Here is a 25,385-nt window from a genome sequence, read left to right on the forward strand (position 1 = left end):
GAGGTACCACTGTAAACTCTGATTGAGTACCATAGTTTGTGATATTGCATTGACACGGCAGTGTGAACTCCCAATAAGTTTGTACAGCAAGTTTTAGGAGTGGGGGGGGGGGACTCATTGACGAATTTTACTCAAAGGAATGTTTTGTGTGTACAGTGGTACCTTGGTTCCCAAACTCAATCGGTTCTGGAAGTCCATTCAACTTCCAAAATGTTTGCAAACCAAGGCGCGGCTTCTGAGTGGCCCCGGAAGCAATGCTGACAGCTAAACAAGATGTTCAGCTTCCAAAAAAAAAAGTTCACAAACCGGAACACTTACTTCTGGGTTAGCAACGTTCGGGAGCTGATTTGTTCGGGAGCCAAGCTGTTCAGGAACCAAGGTACCACCGTATATAAAAAAGTTTCAACTTTTTTAAAAAAAGGACCACAATGTAAAACCACCACAATTTAAGAATAAAAACAGAATAGGTAGGAACCAGCTTAATTGTATACATCTCCATTAACATTATTGCTTTCCTAATTAAAGAAATATCCCAACTAAGTTTTCTACTGCTGCATCTGTTCAAGTTTAATTATATCTATGCAAATTTGCAACCCGGAAAACAGCAATGTTACTGTTTAAACAACTAGTATAAATAGTGAACCGCTCCATTAAGAAGAATATAAATAAATTGAGACAGGTAAGAGTTCTCTAGAGCTCCAAGTTTAGGTTATGCAAAAACTTCAACAGCTGTAATTTGTAGGTCCTTACAGACTGAGAGGTGTGACTGATGTGAACTGTAGGAATCAACATTTGGTGAATGTATATTTTGTCACTTTGCCAAAAGCCAGGACTTTGCGAATGCTGCTTTCACTGTCTACAGTCTTTGGATAAGGATACATCTCTTTCTAAAACAGTTCCTTGGAAGAGTATTAAGATACACATTATGAGAGCAACTCAATGTAATGCTAAATCTATCTACCCTTAAGTGCAAGAATTTCTGCTTACTTGCTTCAACAACATTTGCTGTCCTTTTGTTGTATGCTGTTCAGGGGGTTCTGCTTAACCCCATGAACCAATTTGGGGGGGGGCACAGAGGTTTGGGACAAGAGGGGGTGGGGGCCCTGTTGTACTAACAAAAATCCTTGTGTGGGCATCTGCTAGTGGAACTGGTCATTTAAATCCAGCTTGTTGTTTACAGAAATAGAATATATGATTTTCTTAGTTTTTTTACTACTTTCTGGACTTTTAGTACACATAGCTGAATGCCTTCTAACTTGTGCAAAGTACATTTGTACCTCGGGTTATATACGCTTCAGGTTACATACGCTTCAGGGTACAGACTCTGCTAATCCAGAAATAGTGCTTCAGGTTAAGCACTTTGCTTCAGGATGAGAAAGAAACCGTGCTCCGGCGGCGCAGCAGCAGCAGCAGCAGGAGACCCCATTAGCTAAAGTGGTGCTTCAGGTTAAGAACAGTTTCAGGTTAAGTACGGACCTCTGGAACGAATTAAGTACTTAACCTGAGGTACTACTGTACTAGAAATGGCATCAAAAAGAATGAGCATAACTTAAAGGTTTTATTTTTAAAAACAAACCAACACCAAAACCAACTAAGGCAAATAAATATACCAATTATAAAAAGGGCATCTAATGACACCAGTTAAATTTCACTGGCTCAGTGCCATTTTAAGCAATGCAGATACAAGGTTGGCTGTATGGAAAAGATCATCCCCGAAAACAACTTGCAACAGTTTCTGAACTGAATTGTAAGTGCAAAAGGTAGCAGGAAGAAAGGGAAAATATACACAAGAAGTGACGTAAAAGTGACCTGGCTTTTTCTACATTGGATGAGATGGTCTTTCCTTTCATTTGGCACCTTACGCTGGTTAAATTGCAAGCTGGCTTGTTATAAATCTTGCTGCAAAGCCGTTACTTCAAATCATGTTCAGCTTCCTTTGCTTAAGAAAGTGGAGGGTGCAATTGACTTTGTTTTGTGACATTTTAGAGCCATCTTCTGGTTAGCTTTATATATTAAAAATATGGTGGTGTATAACATTTTTGGATGCTTGTCACATGAATGGGGGGAAATAGCAGTTGTCTTTGATCTGCTGATGAGCTTTTTTATATATAAATCACTACCATCTGTGGGGGGGGGGGGAGATAATGTTTCAGGGGTGCTTGCTGTTCTTTCTCTCTTGAGTATTTAACACAGAACAGTGAGTGGTCCAGAGATGTCAGGTGGTTATTTATCAGGTGGTTATTTATCATCCCACCCCACCCCACTTTCAGCGCACACAACACACCTTACATTGTGAAGTGTTAAATTGTGTAAAACCTATATGGAAATTGTAAGTCTCCACATCTTGTAAGCCCCAGCTATAACCTTCAAATGAGATTTTCAATAGCTGGTTGCCACGCAAACTTTATTTGTTGGATAGAACATGTTGTCAGAAGCTTGACATTTTAATTAGCTTTTTGTCATTGGTGATTTACAGCAGCCTCTGAATTCTTAACACAGTTTAGACCAGGCATGTCCAAAGTCCATTTTGGGGGCCTTATCTGGCCCGCCGGATGGTTTAATATGGGGCAGTTTATTTCCTGCAGTAAAATCCTAAAAAAAAATTTCAACAACTTTGGTCAGCCCTTTGGTCAGCCCTAACAGCCCTTCACTTCATCAAATCTGCCCCTCTTTGAAAAAAGTTTGGACACCACTGGTTTAGACTGTGTGCGTTCTCTCTCTCTCTCTCTCTCTCTCTCTCTCTCTCTCTCTCTCTCTGTGTGTGTGTGTGTGTGTGTGTGTGTTGTGTGATAGACTTTTGGGGCTATTGTGTGGATCAGTTAGTGCATTTAGAAGATTTGCCCAGGGATTTCTGAAAAACCTGAGACCATGTTGTTCATTGTAAATCAAAGCACCCTTCATCTCACCTCCTAAATTGCACTGATATCTCAACATTTTAGCTGTGGTGCTGAATGGGGAAATCGTAGTCAGTTTGGATATACGAAATGTTGAATGCACCGTTAAATATTCAGTAACATAAATTAAGTTTGAAAGGTGTTAACATAAAGTACAGCCAATGTGGTACCCTTCAAATCAGACCCAGACAGTGTGTTCAGTGGTCAGGGATGTTGTTGTTGTTTAGTCGTTTAGTCATGTCTGACTCTTCATGACCCCATGGACCAGAGCACGCCAGGCACTCCTGTCTCCCACTGTCTCCCACAGTTTGGTCAAACTCATGCTGGTAGCTTCAAAGACACTATCCAACCATCTCGTCCTCTGTCATCCCCTTCTCCTTGTGCCCTCCATCTTTCCCAACATCAGGGTCTTTTCCAATGAGTCTTCTCTTCTCATGAGGTGGCCAAAGTATTGGAGCCTCAGCTTCAGGATCTGTCCTTCCAGTGAGCACTCAGGGCTGATTTCCTTCAGAATGGAGAAGTTTGATATTCTTGCAGTCCAAGGAACTCTCAAGAATCTCCTCCAGCACCATAATTCAAAAGCATCAATTCTTCGGCGATCAGCCTTCTTTATGGTCCAGCTCTCACTTCCATACATCACTACTGGGAAAACCATAGCTTTTACTATACGGATCTTTGTTGGCAAGGTGATGTCTCTACTTTTTAAGATGCTGTCTAGGTTGGTCAGGGATAATGAGTGTTATAACCTAACAATATTTGGATGGCACTACATTGGTTATCCCTGCCTTAGAGATATTTTTCCTTCCTTCATTTGATCTCTCTCATTTTCTCATCTGACATTCCTGGTCACACAGAGGCCCCCATTAAACACACTAATTACTAATTATTTTTCAAATTGCAGTAGATATATTTTTGTTAAAAGTGCATAGTGGCTACATGGCTGTAACAAGGAATTTGCACAGGCAACAACATGAATAGTTTAACGCCATACAAGTGTTCCTATGCTTCCAATATTCACCTTTCATAATCAGGGTTGCTCATCAATTTTGATGTCTGGTTCTTCACAGGAACAGCTATTCTCTAGCCAGAAGCTTACGTTTGAGGTTCCACCACAGTTCCTTTTAATTATTTTTAACACTTTACAGGTTACAACAAAAGAGAGAACTGTGGTTGTGGTTTTTAAAGCTATTTTAATCTCCGAACCCCTTTCAGTATCATAGATTATGATACCTCTTGAGTATTTGAAGAATTGTCGCTTAAATAAGGTTTGCAAGAACTACAAGTCAGGTGGCTGTTACAAGAAGTTGTGTTGTATGCTGTGTGTTCCTATGCGCCAGGAGAACCAATAAATTTTGCCAACAGGTGTGTAATGATTGTGGATAATCACTCTTAACTCTGGCCAGCTGGGCACTTTTCCAGAACTTAATAAGAAAAATTCCAGACTTGAGAACACACTCCATGAACTTTCAGAATTTTTGGCTGCAACTTGAAAACTTAAAATGTTCTGTGGACAAGCCTTTGCAAGAGATTTTAGTTTCTTCTAGAACACTGTTGTCATTTTCAGTAAACACACAGCTCCCTTCAGTCATTATTTGCTGCTTGAATACATTTGTGGAGTGACATATTACAGTGGTGCCCCGCAAGACGAATGCCTCGCAAGACGGAAAACTCGCTAGACGAAAGAGTTTTCCGTTTTGGAGGTGCTTCGCAAAACGAATCTCCTATGGGCTTGCTTCGCAAGACGAAAATGTATTGCGAGTTCCTGCAGGGGTTTTTCCTTCCCCACCCCCTTTTCTAAGCCGCTAAACTGCTTATCAGCTAAGCCGATAAGCCGCTAAAAGCCGCTAATAGCGCTAATCCGCTAATCCGTCAATGGGCTTGCTTCGCAAGACGAAAAAAACCGCTAGACGAAGAGAATCACAGAACAGATTCTTTTCGTCTTGCAAGGCACCACTGTATTTAAAGAGTGCTTTTTAAACTGGTCTCAATTTAGAAAGAATACAAAATGTTCAGGATGCTACAGTTGCAAAATAAAATATTGGACTGATTTGATTTAGTACTGATTGAGTACAGCAGCAGTACTGATTGAGTACAGCAGCAGCTTTTAACATGCTGGCTGAATTTGATTATTCATCAAAGTTGTTCCAATGAATGTAATGAGAACATAAAAGTCAAGAGTCAGTCAAAATTCTTTACTATTTAAAAAAGAGGACACACACTTAAAGTTTGACAGCTACTGCAATTTTATAGTTCATCTTAGAGCTGCAGCTACAGCAATCTTCCCAGCCCTTAACTCTTGCTGGAAAGAGAGAGATGGGAAGGAAACCTGCTTAAATTTCTTAATTTTCCCTCCCCAATCTTGGAGCTGGCAGAGGGGGCAGGACCCATTATAGATGTTGCCAAGATGATCTCCCAACATATCTTCAGCTTCCATTCCGCAGAAATACTTTTTATCTTGCTCATTACTCTTGCTATGGCAAGTGTGGCGAGTGTGATTTTTTTGAATGTCGCCTCTCCCAAATCCGGATACAGTGGTACCTCAGGTTAGAGATGCTTCAGGTTACAGACTCTGCTAACCCAGAAATAGTACCTCGGGTTAAGAACTTTGCTTCAGGATGAGAACAGAAATCGTGCTCCGGCGGCAGCGGGAGGCCCCATTAGCTAAAATGGTACCTCAGGTTAAGAACAGTTTCAGGTTAAGAACGGACCTCCAGAACGAATTAAGTCCTTAACCCAAGGTATTATGGGTAAATGTGAGATTTGAATACCAGACATATTGCTACTTCTGGTGAAGAGAGATGGCATTTCTCCAGTATGGATACAGAAATCAGGCAGAGTGGCGGTTGAACTTTACTTCAACGCCGACAAGGTTCTCTCTCCTAAAATGGATGTTGCTGGCTGGTCAGAGTTCCAGCTAGCCATTGCTTCACAGCAGGGCAATCCACCCTTTCCTGCTTCAGTTATTCTTTCAAACACTCTACATCAGTAATAATAATAATAATAATAATAATAATAATAATAATAATAATAATAATAATAATAATTTATTCCTTATACCCTGCCCATCTGGCCGGGCCTCCCCAGCCACTCTGGGCGGCTTCCAACAGAATATTAAAAAGACAATCAAACATCAAACATTAAAAACTTCTCTAAACAGGGCTGCCTTCAGATGTCTTCTAAAAGTCTGATAGTTGTTTATGTCCTTGTCATCTGATGGGAGGGCATTCCACAGTACTGGTGCCACCACCGAGAAGGCCCTCTGCCTGGATCCCTGTAACTTCACTTCTCACAGTGAGGGAACTGCCAGAAGGCCCTCAGAGCTGGACCTGAATGTTCGGGTAGAACAATGGGGGTGGAGATGCTCCTTCTCCAATTGGTGGTCCATGGACCCCTGGGATCTGCATCACCCACCCAGGGAGTCCATAGCACCATAATTAGCTAATTGGGAACTGCTGCTCTACATGCCAAAGCTACTGAATCGGCTTGGTCCTCATTGGGCTGCATTTCATAGAATCAAAGAATTACATTTGGGCTGCATTTCATCGAATTTTGTTTGTGTTTTGCAATGCGAATTGGGTTTTGTTCCAAGCAGAAGAAAAAGCCAAGTCTACTGGGATATCAGACTCCTTTCATGACCCCAAGCAGCTATTTGGATCTCAGTTGTAGTGTTTACTATAATAATAATAATATAATAATAATTTATTATTTATACCCCGCCCATCTGGCTGGGCTTCCCCAGCCACTCTGGGCGGCTTCCAAAAGAATATTAAAATACTATAATACATCAAACATTAAAAGCTTCCCGAAACAGGGCTGCCTTCAGATGTCTTCTAAAAGTCTGGTAGTTGTTGTTTTCTCTGACATCTGGTGGGAGGGCGTTCCACAGGGAGGGTGCCACTACCGAGAAGGCCCTCTGCCTGGTTCCCTGTAACTTGGCTTCTCGCAGTGAGGGAACCGCTAGAAGGCCCTCGGTGCTGGACCTCAGTGTCCGGGTAGAACGATGGGGGTGGAGACGCTCCTTCAGATATACTGGACCAAGGCCGTTTAGGGCTTTAAAGGTCAGCACCAACACTTTGAATTGTGCTCGGAAACGTACTGGGAGCCAATGTAGGTCTTTCAAGACTGGTGTTATGTGGTCTCTACGGCCGCTCCCAGTCACCAGTCTAGCTGCCGTGTTCTGGATTAGTTGTAGTTTCCGGGTCACCTTCAAAGGTAGCCCAATGTAGAGCGCATTGCAGTAGTCCAAGCGGGAGATAACCAGAGCATGTACCACTCTGGTGAGGCAGTCCACAGGCAGATAGGGTCTCAGCCTGCGTACCAGATGGAGCTGGTAAACAGCTGCCCTGGATACAGATTTGACCTGTGCCTCCATGGACAGCTGTGAGTCCAAAATGACTCCCAGGCTGCGCACCTGGTCCTTCAGGGGCACAGTTACCCCATTCAGGACCAGGGAATCCTCCACACCTGCCCGCCTCCTGTCCCCCCAAAACAGTACTTCTGTCTTGTCAGGATTCAACCTCAATCTGTTAGCCGCCATCCAACCTCCAACCACCTCCAGGCACTCACACAGGACTACAGTGGTACCTCAGGTTACATACGCTTCAGGTTACATACGCTTCAGGTTACAGACTCCGCTAAGCCAGAAATAGTGCTTCAAGTTAAGAACTTTGCTTCAGGATGAGCACAGATATCGTGCTCTGGCGGCGCAGAAGCAGCAGGAGGCCCCATTAGCTAAAGTGGTGCTTCAGGTTAAGAACAATTTCAGGTTAAGTACGGACCTCCGGAATGAATTAAGTACCTCAGGTTAAAGTACCACTGTATATCAAATAAGTCAGGTGACAGTGCCAGAGAGTTGCCCTGAAAAGAAACTCAGAGGTAGCAGAGAGGCAAAGTCTTTGAGTTTCGGGGGGGGGGGGAGAAGAGAAACGAGTTCCAAATATTTGTGGAGCAGCTCTTGGAAAGATACCATACCAAGTTCGTCAGTGGCTACATAATCCTTTGCCCTCGTCTTATCTAAGTGTGTGTATGTAGCAGGCTTTCAAACCAAACACTTTCTTTGATGTCCCTGAGTTAGTACTTAGGAAATTTTAAGGACTTAGTAGAAAATTTGGTGGTGGGAGTAACCCCGGTGAGCTTGAAGGCTTTGGGTTTTCAAAATACCAGTAAATAAAGGGAAGCGCAGCATTCATCAATTGTTGCACCTTGTATTTTACACATGGGTTTCTTTTCAAAAGGGAGATGAAGAGTTTGGATTTGATATCCCGCCTTTCACTCCCCTTCAGGAGTCTCAAAGCGGCTAACATTCTCCTTTCCCTTCCTCCCCCACAACAAACACTCTGTGAGGTGAGTGGGGCTGAGAGACTTCAGAGAAGTGTGACTGGCCCAAGGTCACCCAGCAGCTGCATGTGGAGGAGCGGAGACGCGAACCCGGTTTCCCAGATTACGTGACTACCGCTCTTAACCACTACACCACACTGGCTCTAGATACCAAATTTTGCGAGGTTGGTGACCAAACAAGAAATGGGGATATAGAAAGCTGCCTTATAGTGAGACAGAACATTGTTCTGTCATGCATAGTCTTGCTTATGCTGACTGGAAGTGGCCTCCTGGGATTTCAGACAGGAGAGAGAACAGAGAGGGAGGGAGAGGATGAGGTGGCACACAGAGAGAGCAGTTCCTGTGGACCAGTGTCTGTTCATATGAAGAAGGTTCCTTATGTATGGTTTATTCACTGAGGCCAGGAGTAGGTCTCGGAGATCTCCATCTGCGTCCTATGTCACTATCCATAGAATGTGACACTATGAAAGCAGGTAGTGGGAGAAAAGCAATGACAAACCTAGTCATCATCTTAAAAAGCAGAGACATCACCTTGCCAACAAAGGTCCGTATAGTTAAAGCTATGGTTTTCCCAGTAGTGATGTATGGAAGTGAGAGCTGGACCATAAAGAAGGCTGATCGCCGAAGAATTGATGCTTTTGAATTATGGTGCTGGAGGAGACTCTTGAGAGTCCCATGGACTGCAAGAAGATCAAACCTCTCCATTCTTAAGGAAATCAGCCCTGAGTGCTCACTGGAAGGACAGATCCTGAAGCTGAGTCTCCAATACTTTGGCCACCTCATGAGAAGAGAAGACTCCCTGGAAAAGACCCTGATGTTGGGAAAGTTTGAGGGCTCAAGGAGAAGGGGACGACAGAGGACGAGATGGTTGGACAGTGTTCTCGAAGCTACCAGCATGAGTTTGACCAAACTGCGGGAGGCAGTGCAAGACAGGAGTGCCTGGCGTGCTCTGGTCCAGGGGGTCACGAAGAGGCGGACACGACTAAACAACAACAAGCAGGTGGAGAAGCTTGGACATTAGCATTGATCTTTCTATATAGGCCAGGAACGTCAAAGTACCAAGAGTCAGCGATCTACTCCCGGGCTAAAAAAAGGGGTCAGTGATTTACCCATGCTACTGGTTGGGGGGAAGCCAAAGTTGTTGAGCTTTTTTTGGGGGGTTGGGCATCTGGGCATCACTACGTCTAGAAACTCCAGGTTGGACTATTGCAATGTATTCTGTGTAGGGGGCTGCCTTTGGAAGTTGATTAATAATAAAAATAAAAATAATAAATTATTTATACCTTCTCATCTGACTGGCTTTCCCTAGCCACTCTGGGTGGTTTCCAACAGAATATTAACAACACAATAAAACATCAAACTTCCCTCAACAGGGCTGCCTTCAGATGTCTTCTAGAAGTCAGGTAGTTGTTTATTTCCTTGACATCTGATGGGAGGGCGTTCCGCAGGATGGGTTCCACTACCAAGAAGGCCCTCTGCCTGGTCCCCGTAACCTCACTTCTCGCCAGGAGGGAACCGCCACAAGGCCCTCAGAGCTAGACCTCAGTGTCCGAGCTGAACGATGGGGGTGGAGACGCTCCTTCAGATATACAGGACCGAGGCCATTTAGGGCTTTTTAAAGGTCATCATTAACACTTTGAATTGTGCTCGGAAACACACTGGGAGCCAAGGTAGCTCTTTCAGGACCGGTGTTATATGGTCTCGGCGGCCACTCCCAGTCACCAGTCTCACTGCCGCATTCTGAATTAGTTGTAGTTTCCAGGTCACCTTCAAAGGTAGCCCCACGCAGGGCGCATTGCAGTAGTCCAAGCAGGAGATAACTAGAGCATGCACCACTCTGGAGAGACAGCCTGTGGGCAGGTAGGGTCTCAGCTTGCATACCAGATGGAGCTGATGGACAGCTGCCCTGGACACAGAATTGACCTGTGCCTCCATGGACAGCTGTGAGTCCTAAATGACTCCCAGGCTGCACACCTGGTCCTTCAGGGGCACAGTCACCCCCTTCAGGACCAGGGAATCCTCCACATCTGCCCACCCCCATAAACTTCAGCTATTTCAAAATATAGTGACTTTGTGGCAGTCCCTAGATTTTGGAACTCTCCCCTGCAGATGTGAGTCTATCAACTTTGTTTTAGCTTTTACCATGCTGAAGGCATGGTCCTTTACCATGGTCTTTGAGAGGAAATGTATTTTGTTCCGAGGGATATACTTCTCTTGCTGTATGATGTGTTCGATTAGGAACAGGCGTACGTGTTTTACTTGTCTTATAACCTGCTGTGGGATTTTATGGTGAAGGGTAAGAAAGCTAATAAACAAACAAACAAAAGCATACTGGACTGCCCCATGCAAAGTTGTGGATTGAAAACTTCTATACATTTTTATCTCTATCAATTTTGTGGGTTACCTATTGAAAATAATATTATTATTAATAATAATAAGAATAACAATAATAATAAGGAATCCTGAAATAAAATAGGAGGCTGCAGTGAAACCTCCCCATCCTTAGTTGTAAATATCAGGGGATTATATAAGGGAGGTGGAATGTTTTAAAAGTCGGATGCTATTATTTCTTTTTGTACATGTCGCTGCATTCTTAAAATAAAAAAATGTTTTCAGATTAAGGTTTTTCCCAAAGCAAAGCACTGCTGAATGGTTTTTATGGAACAGTAGGGTTCTTTTTAACAGATGAAATAAAATAAATAAATAATCTCATTATAGCCTTATCCTTAAAGGCTTCACTATGAGACAGCAAATACTACATATACATTATATTTATACTTGCTCTTTTTCACACAAAAGGGAATCTTGAAAAATCATTTGTTCGCCAGATTTATGGAGTGTTAGCCAATAAACTATTATTATTTTCAGCCTTTTGGAGAGACTGGGTTTTTTGTTTTTTGCTGCGTTGTTCTCACAGCCAGAAGCAGTAAAGTAATAAATCATGCAATAATGTCATGGATAATTATCATGTTTCTTGGTGTGCTTTGAGCTTGCAGGTGTGTTCAGCCGTACTATTTGGAGCATTTAAGCCACTTTATTTACAACCCAGGCAATGAAATGTTTTTGGAATGTTTCCTCATTTTCAGGAAGGTTTTTTATTTGGTATAATACTTAACCAACATTTACCATCTGTTGTGAAGGCAAATATTCATTTCATTGTGCAGTTTAATGCTGATCTTCATTCATTAACTTCATATTTTAACTATGTTATTTCTAAGCTAAAGATCAGCAACAGATGTGGTTTCTACAAGTAGATGTCTGTAATGGTTATCTAGACGGTATATTTAATACTTCAAAAGTAAATAAGGGCTTGGAGCAGATTGATATCCCCTGCAATCAACTTCCCTTAATCAACTCCCTTAAAATTACTGAGATTCTGTAAGAAATTGTATATTTTCCCTTCTAAACGAGACATCCTAGTTAGAGCAGCTGGATGGCTAAAATGACATTCTGGACCCCCTTTCGCCTCACCCTACAACTAAGAGTAACATGAAAGTAACATGCGGGCATTGTCCACCAGTCCAGAAACTAGCTATGTGTCCATATTCATTCATGTCAGCCTCCATATTTCCCAAGGATTTTGTGATCAGGAGTTATTTAAGATTTGCGTGTTCAGACCCAGAGACCTCCCCCCTAACTAAAAACACATTTGACTCAAATTTTAGTTTTGGTTTCGGCAGAATTTAGGCCACAACTTTATTGATTACAGAAAAGTGAGTGGTTACATAGGCTGTGGTTCGACTAGCTCCCTGCACCCTTGCAGGTAGCGCTGACCCAGAGCTCTATCATAGGTCAGCCAAGGGTGAACATCTGAGGTACGTGAAAAGCCCAGGAGTAGACTCTCTCCACACCCCAGATGCTCCCCTGGACTCAGGAATGGGCATATCCCCCTGTTGGGGGTTGACCAAACCAAGTTGAATCCCTGGATTCCTTTAATGGAATACCCTTCACATAGGGATGGTGAGAGTGTTCTCCCATCCCTATCACCTGAACCAGAGCCTATCCGCAACCTTACAAGTTGTTAAGATTTGCTACGCAGCTGGCGAAACCCAAATGGCAACAGCCAATCAGCCAATTGGGGAAAGTTCCTGCCGTGCCCCTGTCCCAACGACAGACGACACACGACAGCATAGCAAGGTCAAGCGCAACAAGCCCTATAAGTAGGGAGAGGTGGGCGGGTGTTCCGATGCACGAGCCGAAAGAGGAAGCTCTGGGTCATGTGCATAGGCATATATAGGTCCCTTGATCTGCACCCCATTGGCCAGATTAAACCCAGCAATGAGGGACCTACCAATAGGGTGTTGTGGCTGTCCAATATACCCACCCACAACCAGGAGGTCAGTCTCCAGGTCTCACCGCAACACGTGCCCTCTTTTAGGAAGGACACAATTTGCCTACATCTCCTCCTCTGTTCTGAATGGGACTTGTGTTCCTCTGAATTGGGGCCTACTCGGGAATCAACAGGGCAGAAACAAATGCATGTGTGTATCTTTTCTCCTGTGGAACTGCACGGGGAACTCACAAACCTAGTCCAGAGAACAAGGCATGTTACAGTGTGCTACCAAACTACAGATACCCAACCTGTGTATGGCATTGGATGTTGCTACTGTGGTTATGGCTATCTCAAGCTATGTAGCACACCTTCATGCAAATAAACCAACAGCACAGCTGAGCACCCACACAATTTAGTTTTCAGGCACCAGCTATGCTGTGAAGTTAATAAATGGAGCAAAGTGTCGGTCTGAATTAAGGGAGCAGGAAACAAGTTATGTTTTATTCTTCCATGGGGTTGTGTGAGCATGCTTTGTGTCGTTTCTTGCCCTCGTGCACTCCAAGATTGCTACTTCCTTTTTAGTACAAAGCATACTGGCAAACTATGGCTTGCTCTTACCTTCCAAAGTCAGCCATGACTTACAATCCTGGCTTGGATAGCAATCCATGGTTTGTTGGTTTGGATATACAGTCATACCTCGGCTCCCGAATACCTTGGGAGTTGAACGTTTCTGCTCTCAAACGATTGAAACCCGGAAGTGAGTGTTCCGGTTTTCAAACGTTCTTTCAGAAGCCGAACATCCAGCAGGGCTTCCATGGCTTCCAGTTGGCTGCAAGAGCTTCCCACAGCCAACCAGAAGCCATGCTTTGGAAGTTGAACGTTTTCAGAAGTTGAACAGACTTCCAAAATGGATTTTGTTCGAATTCTGAGGTACAACTGTACCTGCAAATAATGGTTTTTGCTAAAGAGAAGCGACTCCCTTTGAATCCTCTTTGAATGGGGAGTGCTCAAGCACAAGCCATTTTCTTGTAGTCTTAATCATAGTTTGCTTTTATGTCTGAGTCTTATGAGATGTAGTCTTATGGGATGTAGTGAGTCTTATGGGATGTAGTGTTCCTACTAGACTAGTTTCACTTTCATTCTGTTTGACTTTCATGATGAGTTTAATATCTTTTAAAGCCTGTTTACATAAAGTCATTGTTTGTTCTTTCATCCGAACCATCTGTGATTTGCGCTTGCCTGCAAACCAGGATCAAACCATAGTTTCCCTGTTCAGACAAAATGGCAAACCATGGTTTCCTGAAAACTAGGACCAGAATTTACTGGTACGAGAGAACAAGGGAACATTGGATGCCCTAGTCTCCTTGAGCCATTTTCTTATGTCTCAACACACTCCTGCTTTATTAGTCTAGGAAGGCTGTTCAAATTTTCCTTGTTGAATGTCAGCCAAGTCTCAACAGCAGCAGACGTAGCCATTGCCTTGCCTCAGATCAACTCCCCAAGAGCCTTTGCTCTCTCATTTAGAGTTTCTTTGCCAAAAGGAACTGCACTGATAAAGTGTAGCATTCCAGAGGTAAGATTTTTTTTTAAAAAAAAGAAAGCAAAATTCTGCCTTCTGCAGAAACAATATGTACTCCCCAGTCCCAAAGCTAATCAGAATTTTATTGCCCAATGTGTTATTTTTTAATATGAAATTACTTTTATTGATATTATGCACATGCCTTTGTATTGGTTTTAATCTCAACGAACATGGCATTTGGTAATGACTTTCCTTACATTCTGTTTTTAAGGGCTGCTTATGAAGAATGAAGTTATACAATGCTTTAATAGTAAATTTGTGTTGTGGCTGCAACACTGGACCTACATACCTGGGTGTAGTACTTCTGAATCAGGGGTGCCAACTTCAATAAAATATTGGGGGGGGGGAGTTAGCCCTGACCTAGCATAATTGATCACATGATGCAGCGCGCACACATTATTTGACTGAAAATGTCAATCAACTTGGAGACGTGCATCAAATATTTTAGGGGGGGCAAAGGGACCTCACCCCCTAGGAGCTGGCTCCTATGTTCTGAATCTGTAGGATTGCACTGTGATACAATGGCCTTTTGTCAGTGTGTGTGTGTCGCCTGACACTTTGTAGAAGACCGAATTGCTAGAGAAGTTGTCGTCCTTTTTAGGTTCAAAGTCCCTTCGTTAGATCACACTGGCAGCTGGGTCCAGGTGACGTCATTTGGCTTCAGTCTTCCATGTGGCAAGATTGCCGTTGCTCTGAATTCAGCATGAGACGAAAATAATTTGACACTGAAATCATTAGTTTTACTTGTTTAAGGAAGTAAAATGCCTCTACATGTGTGTGTTTATCATGTAGTTTAAACAGGAAGTCTTCCGGCTTGCCCATTTGTCCCTCTTGTTTTCATTTCAGGCAGGAACTGTAAGTTGTGGAGACAGTGCAGGCCCTATCCTTGCATCACCGTGAAAGGGATGCGCAGACTGTAGCAGTAACTGCCTCTTTGTAGACATTTCAACACCCTTTGCCATTTTTTAAAATATCTGTTGCCAGGAGCTGCAGATGTTGGGGGATAAATTCCCATGAAAGGGTATGATTCAGCAACCCAAAGCAGCTTGCCTTTCGCAGCCAAAGTAATTAGATTGGCAGCTGAATTAAAAACCTACAGTGGCTCCTTTGTCTGAGGAGTTAAGAGACGTTGATAACTGACGGTGGGCCAACGAGAGTGCAGCCAAGGAAATAATAGAGAGCTTGACGATATTAATTTGAAAGATACTTTCATTTATTGTCATGCGTTGTTCACCTACACATGTGGCCACTCCAGAAAATTGTTTCATAGACCTGTGACTACAAGCAACAAGCTGACACAGTACCTCTTCCATTTGTCCACATGACCAGTAGATTTGAGGATTATCACTGCATGTACCCACCTCTCATCTGCACCCACATCTTTGCTTATTTAAACTCAAGTGGGATTTATTTTCATCTCTGTTTCAATTATCCTGCACATATAATTTCCTATAATAATATGTTAATACCCTACGTCTACAATACCTCCTAAATCAACCTTCCGTCATCCTTCAGATTAATATAATCAAATATTTTTGCTTTGTAAATCTCGTGAGATTATGTTGTGTTGGCAATTATACAATTACACGTCAGAGATGGATCCTCTCCCAGACGGGGGTCCACAATTTTTCTATAGCCTTTGTTATGTATTCAGTGGTCTGTGTTTGCCTGAACTTGAGTCTGGACTAAGGATTCTGAGCTCCTGTGTTCTGATTCGATACATGATATCCAATCACAGAACACTTCAGGATTTCGGCCTCTGCCATTGGCCCTTAAACTCTGAGTCATGATTCACAGCTGGGAAGTTTGGACAGCCAATCACATTGGGAGTGGGAGTGGCCCAGGCCTTCAGAAATGTATATAAGCAGTTTCTTTGCCCCTGCCGCCCTTTCCAGATCCTTCTCGGTTTGGCCATGTGCTGATGGGATGCTGCAAAAGCAGTGACAATGCAGTAAATAAACCACCACCACTGTCTTCTTCCCAGCCTTTAAGATGGGAAGTGGGTGAAGATTGCCACAAAATCGCAGGGATTGCTATGACTGCCCCACCCTGCAGCTGCAGGTTTGGGAGAAGATTGTGGCTCATTTGGCTTGGCAGAGAGCAGCTGAACTCTCATAGTGGTGAGCAAAAATGAGGGACATGGTTTGTGAAGTTTTGTAACTGTGTTTATGCGGGGCTTGTGTTATTTCACAATTGCTCCAGTTTTCAGGTGTTTGGTGATTTGCCCTTCAGTTGACCAAAAACAATACTACCAGATTAGTAGAACGTGGGTGGAGGTGTGGTCTAAACCACTGAGCCTCTTGGGGTTGCCAAAACGAAGGTTGGTGGTTCGAATCCGTGCAATGGGGTGAGCTCCCGTTGCTCTCTCTTAGCTTCTGCCAACCTAGCAGTTCTACTCTGGTTTCCATCACAGTGTTCTGTTGTCCCAGACCTGGAAAGCTGTCTGCAGACAAACGCCAGCTCTCTCACCCTCAAAAGCGAGACGAGCGCCACACCCCATAGTCGCCTTTGACTTTACTTAACTGTCTAGGGCTCCTTTACCTTTACCTACTACTACCAGATTCGTCCACAAGTAGACATGCTGAGCATGAAGATGGTTTGGAGCACAATTGATGCAGCACGCAATAAAACAGCAGCAAAAACATTGGTGGGGAAGTCTAGAATAGTCAAGACCTGGAGTGATTCAGAAGTTGTTGGGCTACAAGTGCCATCATTGTTCAGAGTTTTTCTTACAATCAAACACTATATAATTTTTTGTTAACTAGAAATCCCTGACCATTGGCCATGCTGACTGGGGCTGAAGGAAGTTGGAGACCCACAATTTCTGGGAGGTATCAGGATGGGGAAAGCAGGACTACAGCCTTCTCCTTCCAGTTGCAATTCTCACCACTGTCACATCACCAAGCTGCCCTACTGCCATCCACCTTACTTCCCTGTTTTGTGTCAGTTTATGTAAATGGTCCCAAACCACACTACTCTCACTATTCTTACTCAGCTTGCAGACAAAAAATTAGTAGTGATCTACATGGGGCTACCTTTGAAGGTGACCCGGGAACTACAACTAATCCAGAATGCGGCAGCTAGACTGGTGTCTGGGAGTGGCCACTGAGACCATATAACACCAGTCGTGAAAGACCTACATTGGCTTCCAGTATGTTTCTGAGCACAATTCAATTTTTTGTGCTGACCTTTAAAGCTTTAAAGGGCCATGGTCCAGTATACCTGAAGCAGTGTCTCCACCCCCATCATTCAGCCCGGACACTGAGGTCCAGCTCCAAGGGCCTTCTGGCAGTTCCCTCCCTGTGAGAAGTGAGGTTACAGGGAACCAGGCAGAGGGCCTTCTCGGTAGTGGCACCCACCCTGTGGAAACCCTCCCATCAAATGTCAAAGAAATAAACAAATACCTGACTTTTAGAAGACATCTGAAGGCAGCCCTGTTTAGGGAAGTTTTTAATGTTTGATGTTTTATCGTGTTTTTAATATTCTGTTGGGAGCTGCCCAAAGTGGCTGGGGAAACTCAGCCAGATGGGCAGGCTATAAATAAATCACCACCACCATCATCATCGGATCCCTAGCTGGTAAGAGCTACTGTTACCAGTTGGCATCATTGCCCAAAGTGATTGTATGTGTCCTTAAAAGTCCTTAGAAGCTCAGGGCATAGCTTGGAGAGCATTTCTCCCTTAATGAGTACACTCACCTTTCCAAATCAGTGGCCAAGATGATTTGAACCAGCATGGCCTTTACAGCTGTGTTCCTGAGACTCTGACCTGAGTTCCCTTTGAAGGTTCAACAATCCTCCTCTTGTCTTGACCTTTACAAAGAGATTGTAAAACTCACCCTTTTCTGGAAGTTGCTTTTTCAATTACTTAAATGAATACTATGCTGCTGGATTTGTTTCTCATGCTTGTTTCTTGTTTGTAGAATATACTATTGGCTTTTCTTTTTTAAAAATGGCTTTAATTATTTTAAGTCGCCCCAAGCTTTCTTTGGAAAAGTAGGACACAAGTGGACAAAATAAATAGAAATAGGGAGAGGGAGAGAAAGAGAGGATATGACACAAGGATTTTTTTGAGTGGGATAGATCAGCCATGCATGTATTTGGATTTTGGTCATTGCTTTGACTCCAACCTTATATGCCTAGGAGTTCAGTATTAGAATGATATTGAGACTGCTGTGCCCCTGCCCTGCTCCCCAGTGCCTGCTGCAGGATCCATTGAAGTTTTTCATCCACATAACATGGCAACTATCGTCCCTTTGTTTCGCCTAACTCAACCTGGGTAATGAAATGGAACTGCCGTGTCAAATTTGGCCATCAGCTCACTTTAACTGCCTAGCACCCTTCCCCAAAGGTCAGCAGTTCATTTCACATACCTGTCTATGTGTGGATTTTTACGACCGGCGTATAAATCAACCAATGAAGGAGAGCGATGATATCCCACAATACTATCTTGCAGATAAAAGTCTGAGAAAGAAATTATCAGCAAGTTGCGTTTGGGGTCCTTTGTGGGTTTATTGCATTGATTGTTTAGCTCTGAAGGATCCTTTCTTGTGCCAGATTTTCGAAGAAGGTTATTGACATCCTGGTTACCGAGTTCCACAGTAGCTCTGGTCATTTGTGCTGCTGAACACTACGTGTGGGTTTTTTTGTGCTGGCACACAGATTGATTTGTAATCATTTGGTGATGGAATATCATGGCTAAGCTTCCGATATCAGTAAAAGGGGCTTTGAATAGCTTCCATGCTGAAAAACTTAAGAAGGAAATAACGAAGCATGTTGGGAAGAATGAATCTATTTGAATTGGATATATGCCTATGAGAATGAACTGGTGGTAGCAGTCGTGTTTCTATTTGGTTACACTATGGGAATGACTTCAGCAAGGAGAAACTGGGATGAAAATGCTCTGCTAATAATAACACTTCCTATACTTTATTAGATTTTTCAGGACATTGTAGTTCTTTCCATTCTATTTGTATATGAGCCTCAGTTTGGAAGTTCGTCTTTAAGAGACATGAGCACATGGTCATATATTGACATTAGAACCTGAGATATGCAGGAATCTCTTGCCCACGCTCACCCCACTTCTCATCCCTTTATGGACCATAGTTTCCTGTTTTATTCAGACAAGTAAACCATGGTTAGCATGTTCAGAACAAGCCAGGATACTAAATGAACTGGTTTGAGATCCTGATTTGTTCTGAACCTGGTAAACATAGCTTACTGGTAACAGGCAACTATGGTTAATTGGAGACTTCAGGGTTAATTGCTGTGCATCACAAAGGGGTAAGATAAAGGGTGAATGCAGGGGCAAAAGGTTTGATCTGAACTGAAGCCAAGAATCTGGATCTGATTACCTTTGCTAATTGTATTACTCTCCCCCCCTTCCCATAGACTAATGCTCTTTTCCGTGATATGGACCAATATTAAATTATTCTGTTGCTGTTTTTCTTCCACAACACAAGTATATGATTTCATGGCCAAATAACTTTTGACCAATAGGCTTCTGACATTGCCTGTATACACATGTGGCGCTGTGGTCTAAACCACTGAGCTTCTTGGGCTTGCTGACCAGAAGGTTGGCGGTTCGAATCCCTGCAACGGGGTGAGCTCCCGTTGCTCTGTTCCAGCTCCTGCCAACCTAGCAGTTCAAAAGCACACCCAAAAGTTCAAGTAGATAAATAGGTACCCCTGCGACTGGAAGGTAAATGGTGTTTCCATGTACTCTGGTTTCCATTATGGTGTTCTTTTGTGCCAGAAGCGGTTAAGTCATGCTGGCCCCATGACCCGGAAAGCTGTCTGTGGACAAATGCCGGCTCCCTCAGCCTGAAAGCGAGATGAGTGCTGCACCCCATAGTCAATTTTGGCTGGATTTAACCGTCCAGGGTTCCTTTACCTTTAGCTTTTACCTGCCAAATCAGAAAAGTTCATGACTGCATTGTGGGATAAGCAATGACTTTTTCTGGCATGGGAGTTGAGTCAGATCTTGGTAAGGATTTGGACTGTATTAATTCCTTCATGGCTATTTCTGAGTTGTTGACTGGACCCTGGGTAAATGGAACGTTTTAACCAGGCTCAAATGAGGAAGTGCATTTTGTTTGTGGGTTCAAAAGCAAAAGTGTGGGGATAAACTCGAGCAACCTTGACCTTTGTAGAGTAGGGTAGTTTCTTTGCACTCATGCACCCTGCTCCGTCCTCCTTCCAGACAAGCAAGAGGCATCATTCAAGGACCCATTCCAGTCAGGAAAAAACACTCAGAATGTGAAGCTTGGTCAATGAGGTGTGTGGCATGGGGGACATTCCAAGGGCCTCATCGAGGGGTGTGGAAGGCACATTCGGCCCCTGAATCTGAGGTTTCCCATCTTTGTTGAAGAGATAGGATGTGCCAGGGATGTGCCAGTGTTACCGTATTTTTCGCCCTATAGGACGCACTTTTCCCCCTCCAAAAATGAAGGGGAAATCTGGGTGCGTCCTATGGGGCGAATGCAGGCTTTCGCTGAAGCCTGGAGAGCGAGAGGGGTCGGTGCGCACCGACCCCTCTCGCTCTCCAGGCTTCAGGAGAGCCCCACCGCCAGACCCACAAGCTCGGGGGACAGCGGGGAGGCGCAGCGCGCCTTTCCTGCTGTCCCCTGACTTGGTTGGAAGGCTGGCGGGGGGGGAGAAGCCTACTCCTCCCCGTCGCCAGCCCCACAAACTCGGGGGACAGCGGGAGGCACAGCGCGCCTTTCCCGCTGTCCCCCAACTTGGTTAGAAGGCTGGTGGGGGGGAGAAGCCTGCTCCTCCCCGTCGCCAGCCCCGCAAACTGGGGGACAGTGGGAGGTGCAGCGCGCCTTTCCCGCTGTCCCCCGACTTGGTTAGAAGGCTGGCGGAGGGCTTCCCCCTCCTCCAGCCCCGCAAGCTCCCAGAGCCATGCCAAAGCTGCACGCAGCTTCCGCATCGCTCTGGGTCCTGTTCTGGGGGCCCCGCGCCTGGGGGAGGAAAAAAAATTCCTTTATTCCCCCCCCCAAAAAAAATCTAGATGTGTCCTATGGGCCGGTGCATCCTATAGGGCAAAAAATACGGTACTTTCATCTGCTAATAGAGGATCACAGATTAAGATGCGGGAATTGGAAAGGAAAATAAAAACCTATGAGAGGAGTACTGGTAACAGTAGAAAGGAATGGATTCACAGGTAGTTATTGAAACATCTACAAATACTTTAAATGCTACACCACTGCTATGAAAGGAAACGAGTATCTATTGGGCCAGATGGTTCATTGGCGGTTTTTTACAAAAATGTACAGGCAATGTCTCATGCTCTTTATGACACACAGTCCAAAGTCTGGCATTGCATTGGCTTCCAATTTGAAAACGTCTGGTCTCAAATTTAAAAGAGGATAGATTTTTTTGAAGGTGACTTTTCTAGGTCAGCGTCTTTTCCCCCTAAAAGTAAATTTTAAAGGGAAAAGTTTGTAATGACATGTCTGCCTGTGATGTGTAATTTACATAATGTAAAGAGGATCTTATAAATTTAATGCAGCTTATTCATACAGATTTTTGTTGGTTTTTTAAAACTTTCTGTGGCTTGTAATTATCCACTGATAAGGCACATATGGAGATAGATGTTTTGCCAGAAATAAACACACTGAGCTGAAGAAGGAATATCACAAAGCTATTATTAAAGTTCCTCTTTAAAAAAAATAATGAGCAAATGCTTTTGTCTCTTTCCATCTTGATTTGAGGGATTGAGAAATCAGGAAGGAATGCAGGAGGGTGGGGGCTGGGAAATGAGATAGCCCCCCTGTGTCTGGTCATCAATTTACTCCTCCTGTTTCCCTGTCTCCAGGATTCCTCTAAATAGCTAAAGAATTGGGGGGAAAGGGGGAAGGAATTTGATTTTTCTCTAAGCAAAAATAAATAAATCTGTTTTTCATTGTCTGTGTGTGTGTGTGTGTGTGTGTGTGTGTTTATATGAACAAATTGAGGATTATATTTAGAAATTATAGTTTGGGTGTGTAGACACTGTCAATTCCTGATACAGTGGTACCTCGGGTTACATACGCTTCAGGTTACAGACTCCGCTAACCCAGAAATAGTGCTTCGGGTTAAGAATTTTGCTTCAGGATGAGAACAGAAATCGTGCTCTGGCGGCGTGACGGCAGCGGGAGGCCCCATTAGCTAAAGTTGTGCTTCAGGTTAAGAACAGTTTCAGGTTAAGAATGGACCTCCGGAATGAATTAAGTACTTAACCTGAGGTACCACTGTAATTTTCTAAATGTCGCTTTTCTGTAGCCAGTAAATTCTGTACAAATGAAGGAACCATTGGCCAGCGTGTTTCAAGAGCAACCCGCCAATTTTGTTGCATGTTCCGCTCAGATAGTGGATAGGAATAACACTGAGATCTCCCGCACCAGTGTTCCTTTTCTTCATTCCCCCTTTATAGTTAGGACTTAAATAAGAAGGCTCTAAAACTAATTAAAGAAGCATTATTTCCATATCCAGATTGCAGTCCCATGACATAACCGTTTCTCGGAGCTTAGCTGTTGACTGTACAGTTCCTAGTGTATTATTTCCAAAGAATGTCTTGCGGTATTGATGATGACACAGGCAGGTAGACAACAATCCACAGTTAGATTATACGAGGATTACAGAAGCAGAGAGTTACAAAAGTTCTCTGTTTTGTATTTTGTTCTTTGCCCTTGAACTTGGTGCAAGACTTATGGAAGATTAGGGGGGGAAGGCATAAGGAACTACCACAGTCTCTTCAAGTAAAGACATGTATGTGCATCAAACAATTTCTGCAAACATGTTTTGGGTAGTTCAAAAATACTGGTCACTCCAAGCCCCCTTTCTAGAAGAAATTGAAAGCACAATCAAATACTGTGTCCTTTTTTTCTGACTCTAGGAACATATAGTTCCCCTTTCCTTTGGAAGCGAGAAGGAAGGAAACCTCACATATATTGGAATAGCAGGGGCATTTTACCAGACACATACTGGTAATAGCATTTCTGTTCTATTTACCTGTTCTTGGAAATAAATCTTAACGCTCCGGCGTGAAATGAGGTGACTGTCATCAATAAAAGCTAAGATCTGATCTCCCGGGAAGACGATGGATATAAATTTGGATATGCATTTTGGTAGTTGACCGGATTTGCAAGTCAAAATGACATCCTAGTGAGAGAGGAAAAAGATAAGCTGAGAATCTGAACTAGATTTTGTGTTAAGTGCTTTGTATTTTTATTTGTTTATTTAGGTGAAATGGAAATACCGGATTCTGACGATCCTTTAAGCCAAATGGATGGACATGAAAGACCAGTTCCAACACACAAAGGTAATCATAGTTTATTCAAATACTAGCCTTATCAAAATCTGACAGCCAAATGATTTGTTTTATGATCTATGATTTCCCCCCACTGGAAAAACGGTTATGCCCCTGTGGAGATGGCAGTATTGAGTCAGTGGTTCATGTGCACGCTTTATAAAGATTTGAGGAGTGAGGTTATTACCCCTCTACTATTGCCCATGTTGGGTCGCTCAACCATTGCTACTGTGTCCTTCCTTGTAGCAGATCAAGATGATCAGGTGACAGCAAAAACTGCAGTGTTTTTAGCTAAGGCAAGAGGCTCAGTGGTTTAGACCACAGCACCACCCACTTCCTGAATAAACAAGCACACAATCACTGATAGGTCCACCCGCCATTGTGAGGCTCAATGCAATGAAGATGATGCCTCCCCAGCTGTTGCCATTGGCTGTGGGTTTCTTGTGATGTCACAAAAGCACTTGGCAACTGAGTGGATATACAGGCAGGCCAAGGGGAAAGCCCTTTTCTATTTCCAGCAGGACACACACATGGCAATGGATGTGACATTCAGCACTGCCCAGGTTTCTTCCTGGTGAATGGAAGGAGGCAATCCTCTGGCAGTGGGATGCTAGGGAGCAATAATAAGGCAAGTTTGCTTGCTTGAAGGCTGCTGGTGTCCGTGGTTGGAAGCTGGCAGATGTTGGTGGATGCTACAAGTGGCTAAAGAATCAGGAAGCTCCTGCAGCCAATCAGAAGCCGTGTCAGATGTTCGGGTTCCAAAGAATGTTCACAAACTGGAATGCTCACTTCCAGGTTTGTGGCGTTCGGGAACCAAAACATTCGACTTCAAAGTTTTGTGCCTTTTTGAGCAACGATCTGCAGTGCAGAATTTGGAGAAGTGCCAGAACTGAAGAACAACTGCATTCTGATTTGACTATAATCCTGGAAGTGTGAATCAGGCTGGTTTGCTTTAAAATAATGGGCCAAATGTATCCCTGGAGCCAGCAAGTTCCCTTGCCAAAATTCCTCAAGGTTTGCTGCGATTGATGAATTTCCTGTTGTGTGTGCAAAATTGTCCAGCATTTTCATCAGCGCTTTTGCCTCCAGCAGTTGTCTCGTATGCTATCCCTCCTTCAGCCAATCCACCTAAATCAGTTACCTTCTCTTCTGCCTTGTGCCTCTTACCCACTCAGTGCCACTGATCAAGAAATGAGCTGGGGGAAATTGAAAGATATTTTTGTATAGACATTCTTTGCACAGTTCAACCACCACCCAAATCTCTGGCTGCTATTTCTTTTCTTTTTTGAGGGAGTGGGGCAAAGTGAATTATACCTAAATATCCCAAGTAGCGTTGGGCACGAAGGAATGAAGTGATCTGTTAGGAAATGTTTCCAACAAGAAAGCCTTCTCTAAAATTTACTCTGCCATGATTTGAGTTTAATTTACTAGAACTTCAGATACTCTAGCGTATGCTTACTTATCTTTAAACATCTGAGAGTTGAATAAGTGAACCTTATGTTCCTAATGCTACCGCTGACATGCACTCTGCGTCGCTCCAGCATCTCAGAACAGAACACCCTTTTAAAAACAACTTTTTGATTACCGCAGGCCTTTTCCTTTACAAGCTTTTTCATAGCACGAATTGCAATTTGGAATGTTATACTGTGGAACATTCTAATAATTGCGCTTGGCTCTCTGCCAGACTGCATGCTTTCTGGCTGCGTAACACACACCTATCCTGTTTGAATCAACCTGCTGAGCATCTGATGCGCAGTGGAACTAAAATACGGTGCATTCATTTTAAGGCTGTCTTCATTTTAGCCAAACATGGATGTGTTTAATTCCAGTCCTGTTTCTCCTTATTTTGCAAGCTGCTCTGTTGTTGTTGTTGGGATTTTTTGTGGGGGGGGCAAATTGGTTTGCTTCCTCTGGATAGCTGTGTTATAAAGTGCAAATCCATGTGTTGTATTTGAAACAGCTACATTAGATACACATTTGGGCACCTGCTGTGGTTTACGCTACTTGAT

At 43.6% G+C, this 25,385-nt stretch overlaps 1 protein-coding gene across 1 annotated transcript in view; it reads left to right on the forward strand.

Annotated features, from left to right (window-relative positions):
• Positions 1–25,385, forward strand: part of ROR2 (receptor tyrosine kinase like orphan receptor 2) — a 162,687-nt gene that overhangs the window by 88,559 nt on the left and 48,743 nt on the right. Inside the window, exon 2 of the mRNA XM_082242331.1 lies at positions 23,311–23,388. Within this exon, the coding sequence (XP_082098457.1) occupies positions 23,311–23,388 (78 nt within the window). The remainder of the gene's footprint in view (positions 1–23,310; positions 23,389–25,385) is intronic.

The sequence above is a fragment of the Podarcis vaucheri genome (genome assembly GCF_965113315.1).
Source record: "Podarcis vaucheri genome assembly, contig: SUPER_11_unloc_1, whole genome shotgun sequence".
In the NCBI taxonomy this organism is placed as follows: Eukaryota; Metazoa; Chordata; class Lepidosauria; order Squamata; family Lacertidae; genus Podarcis; species Podarcis vaucheri.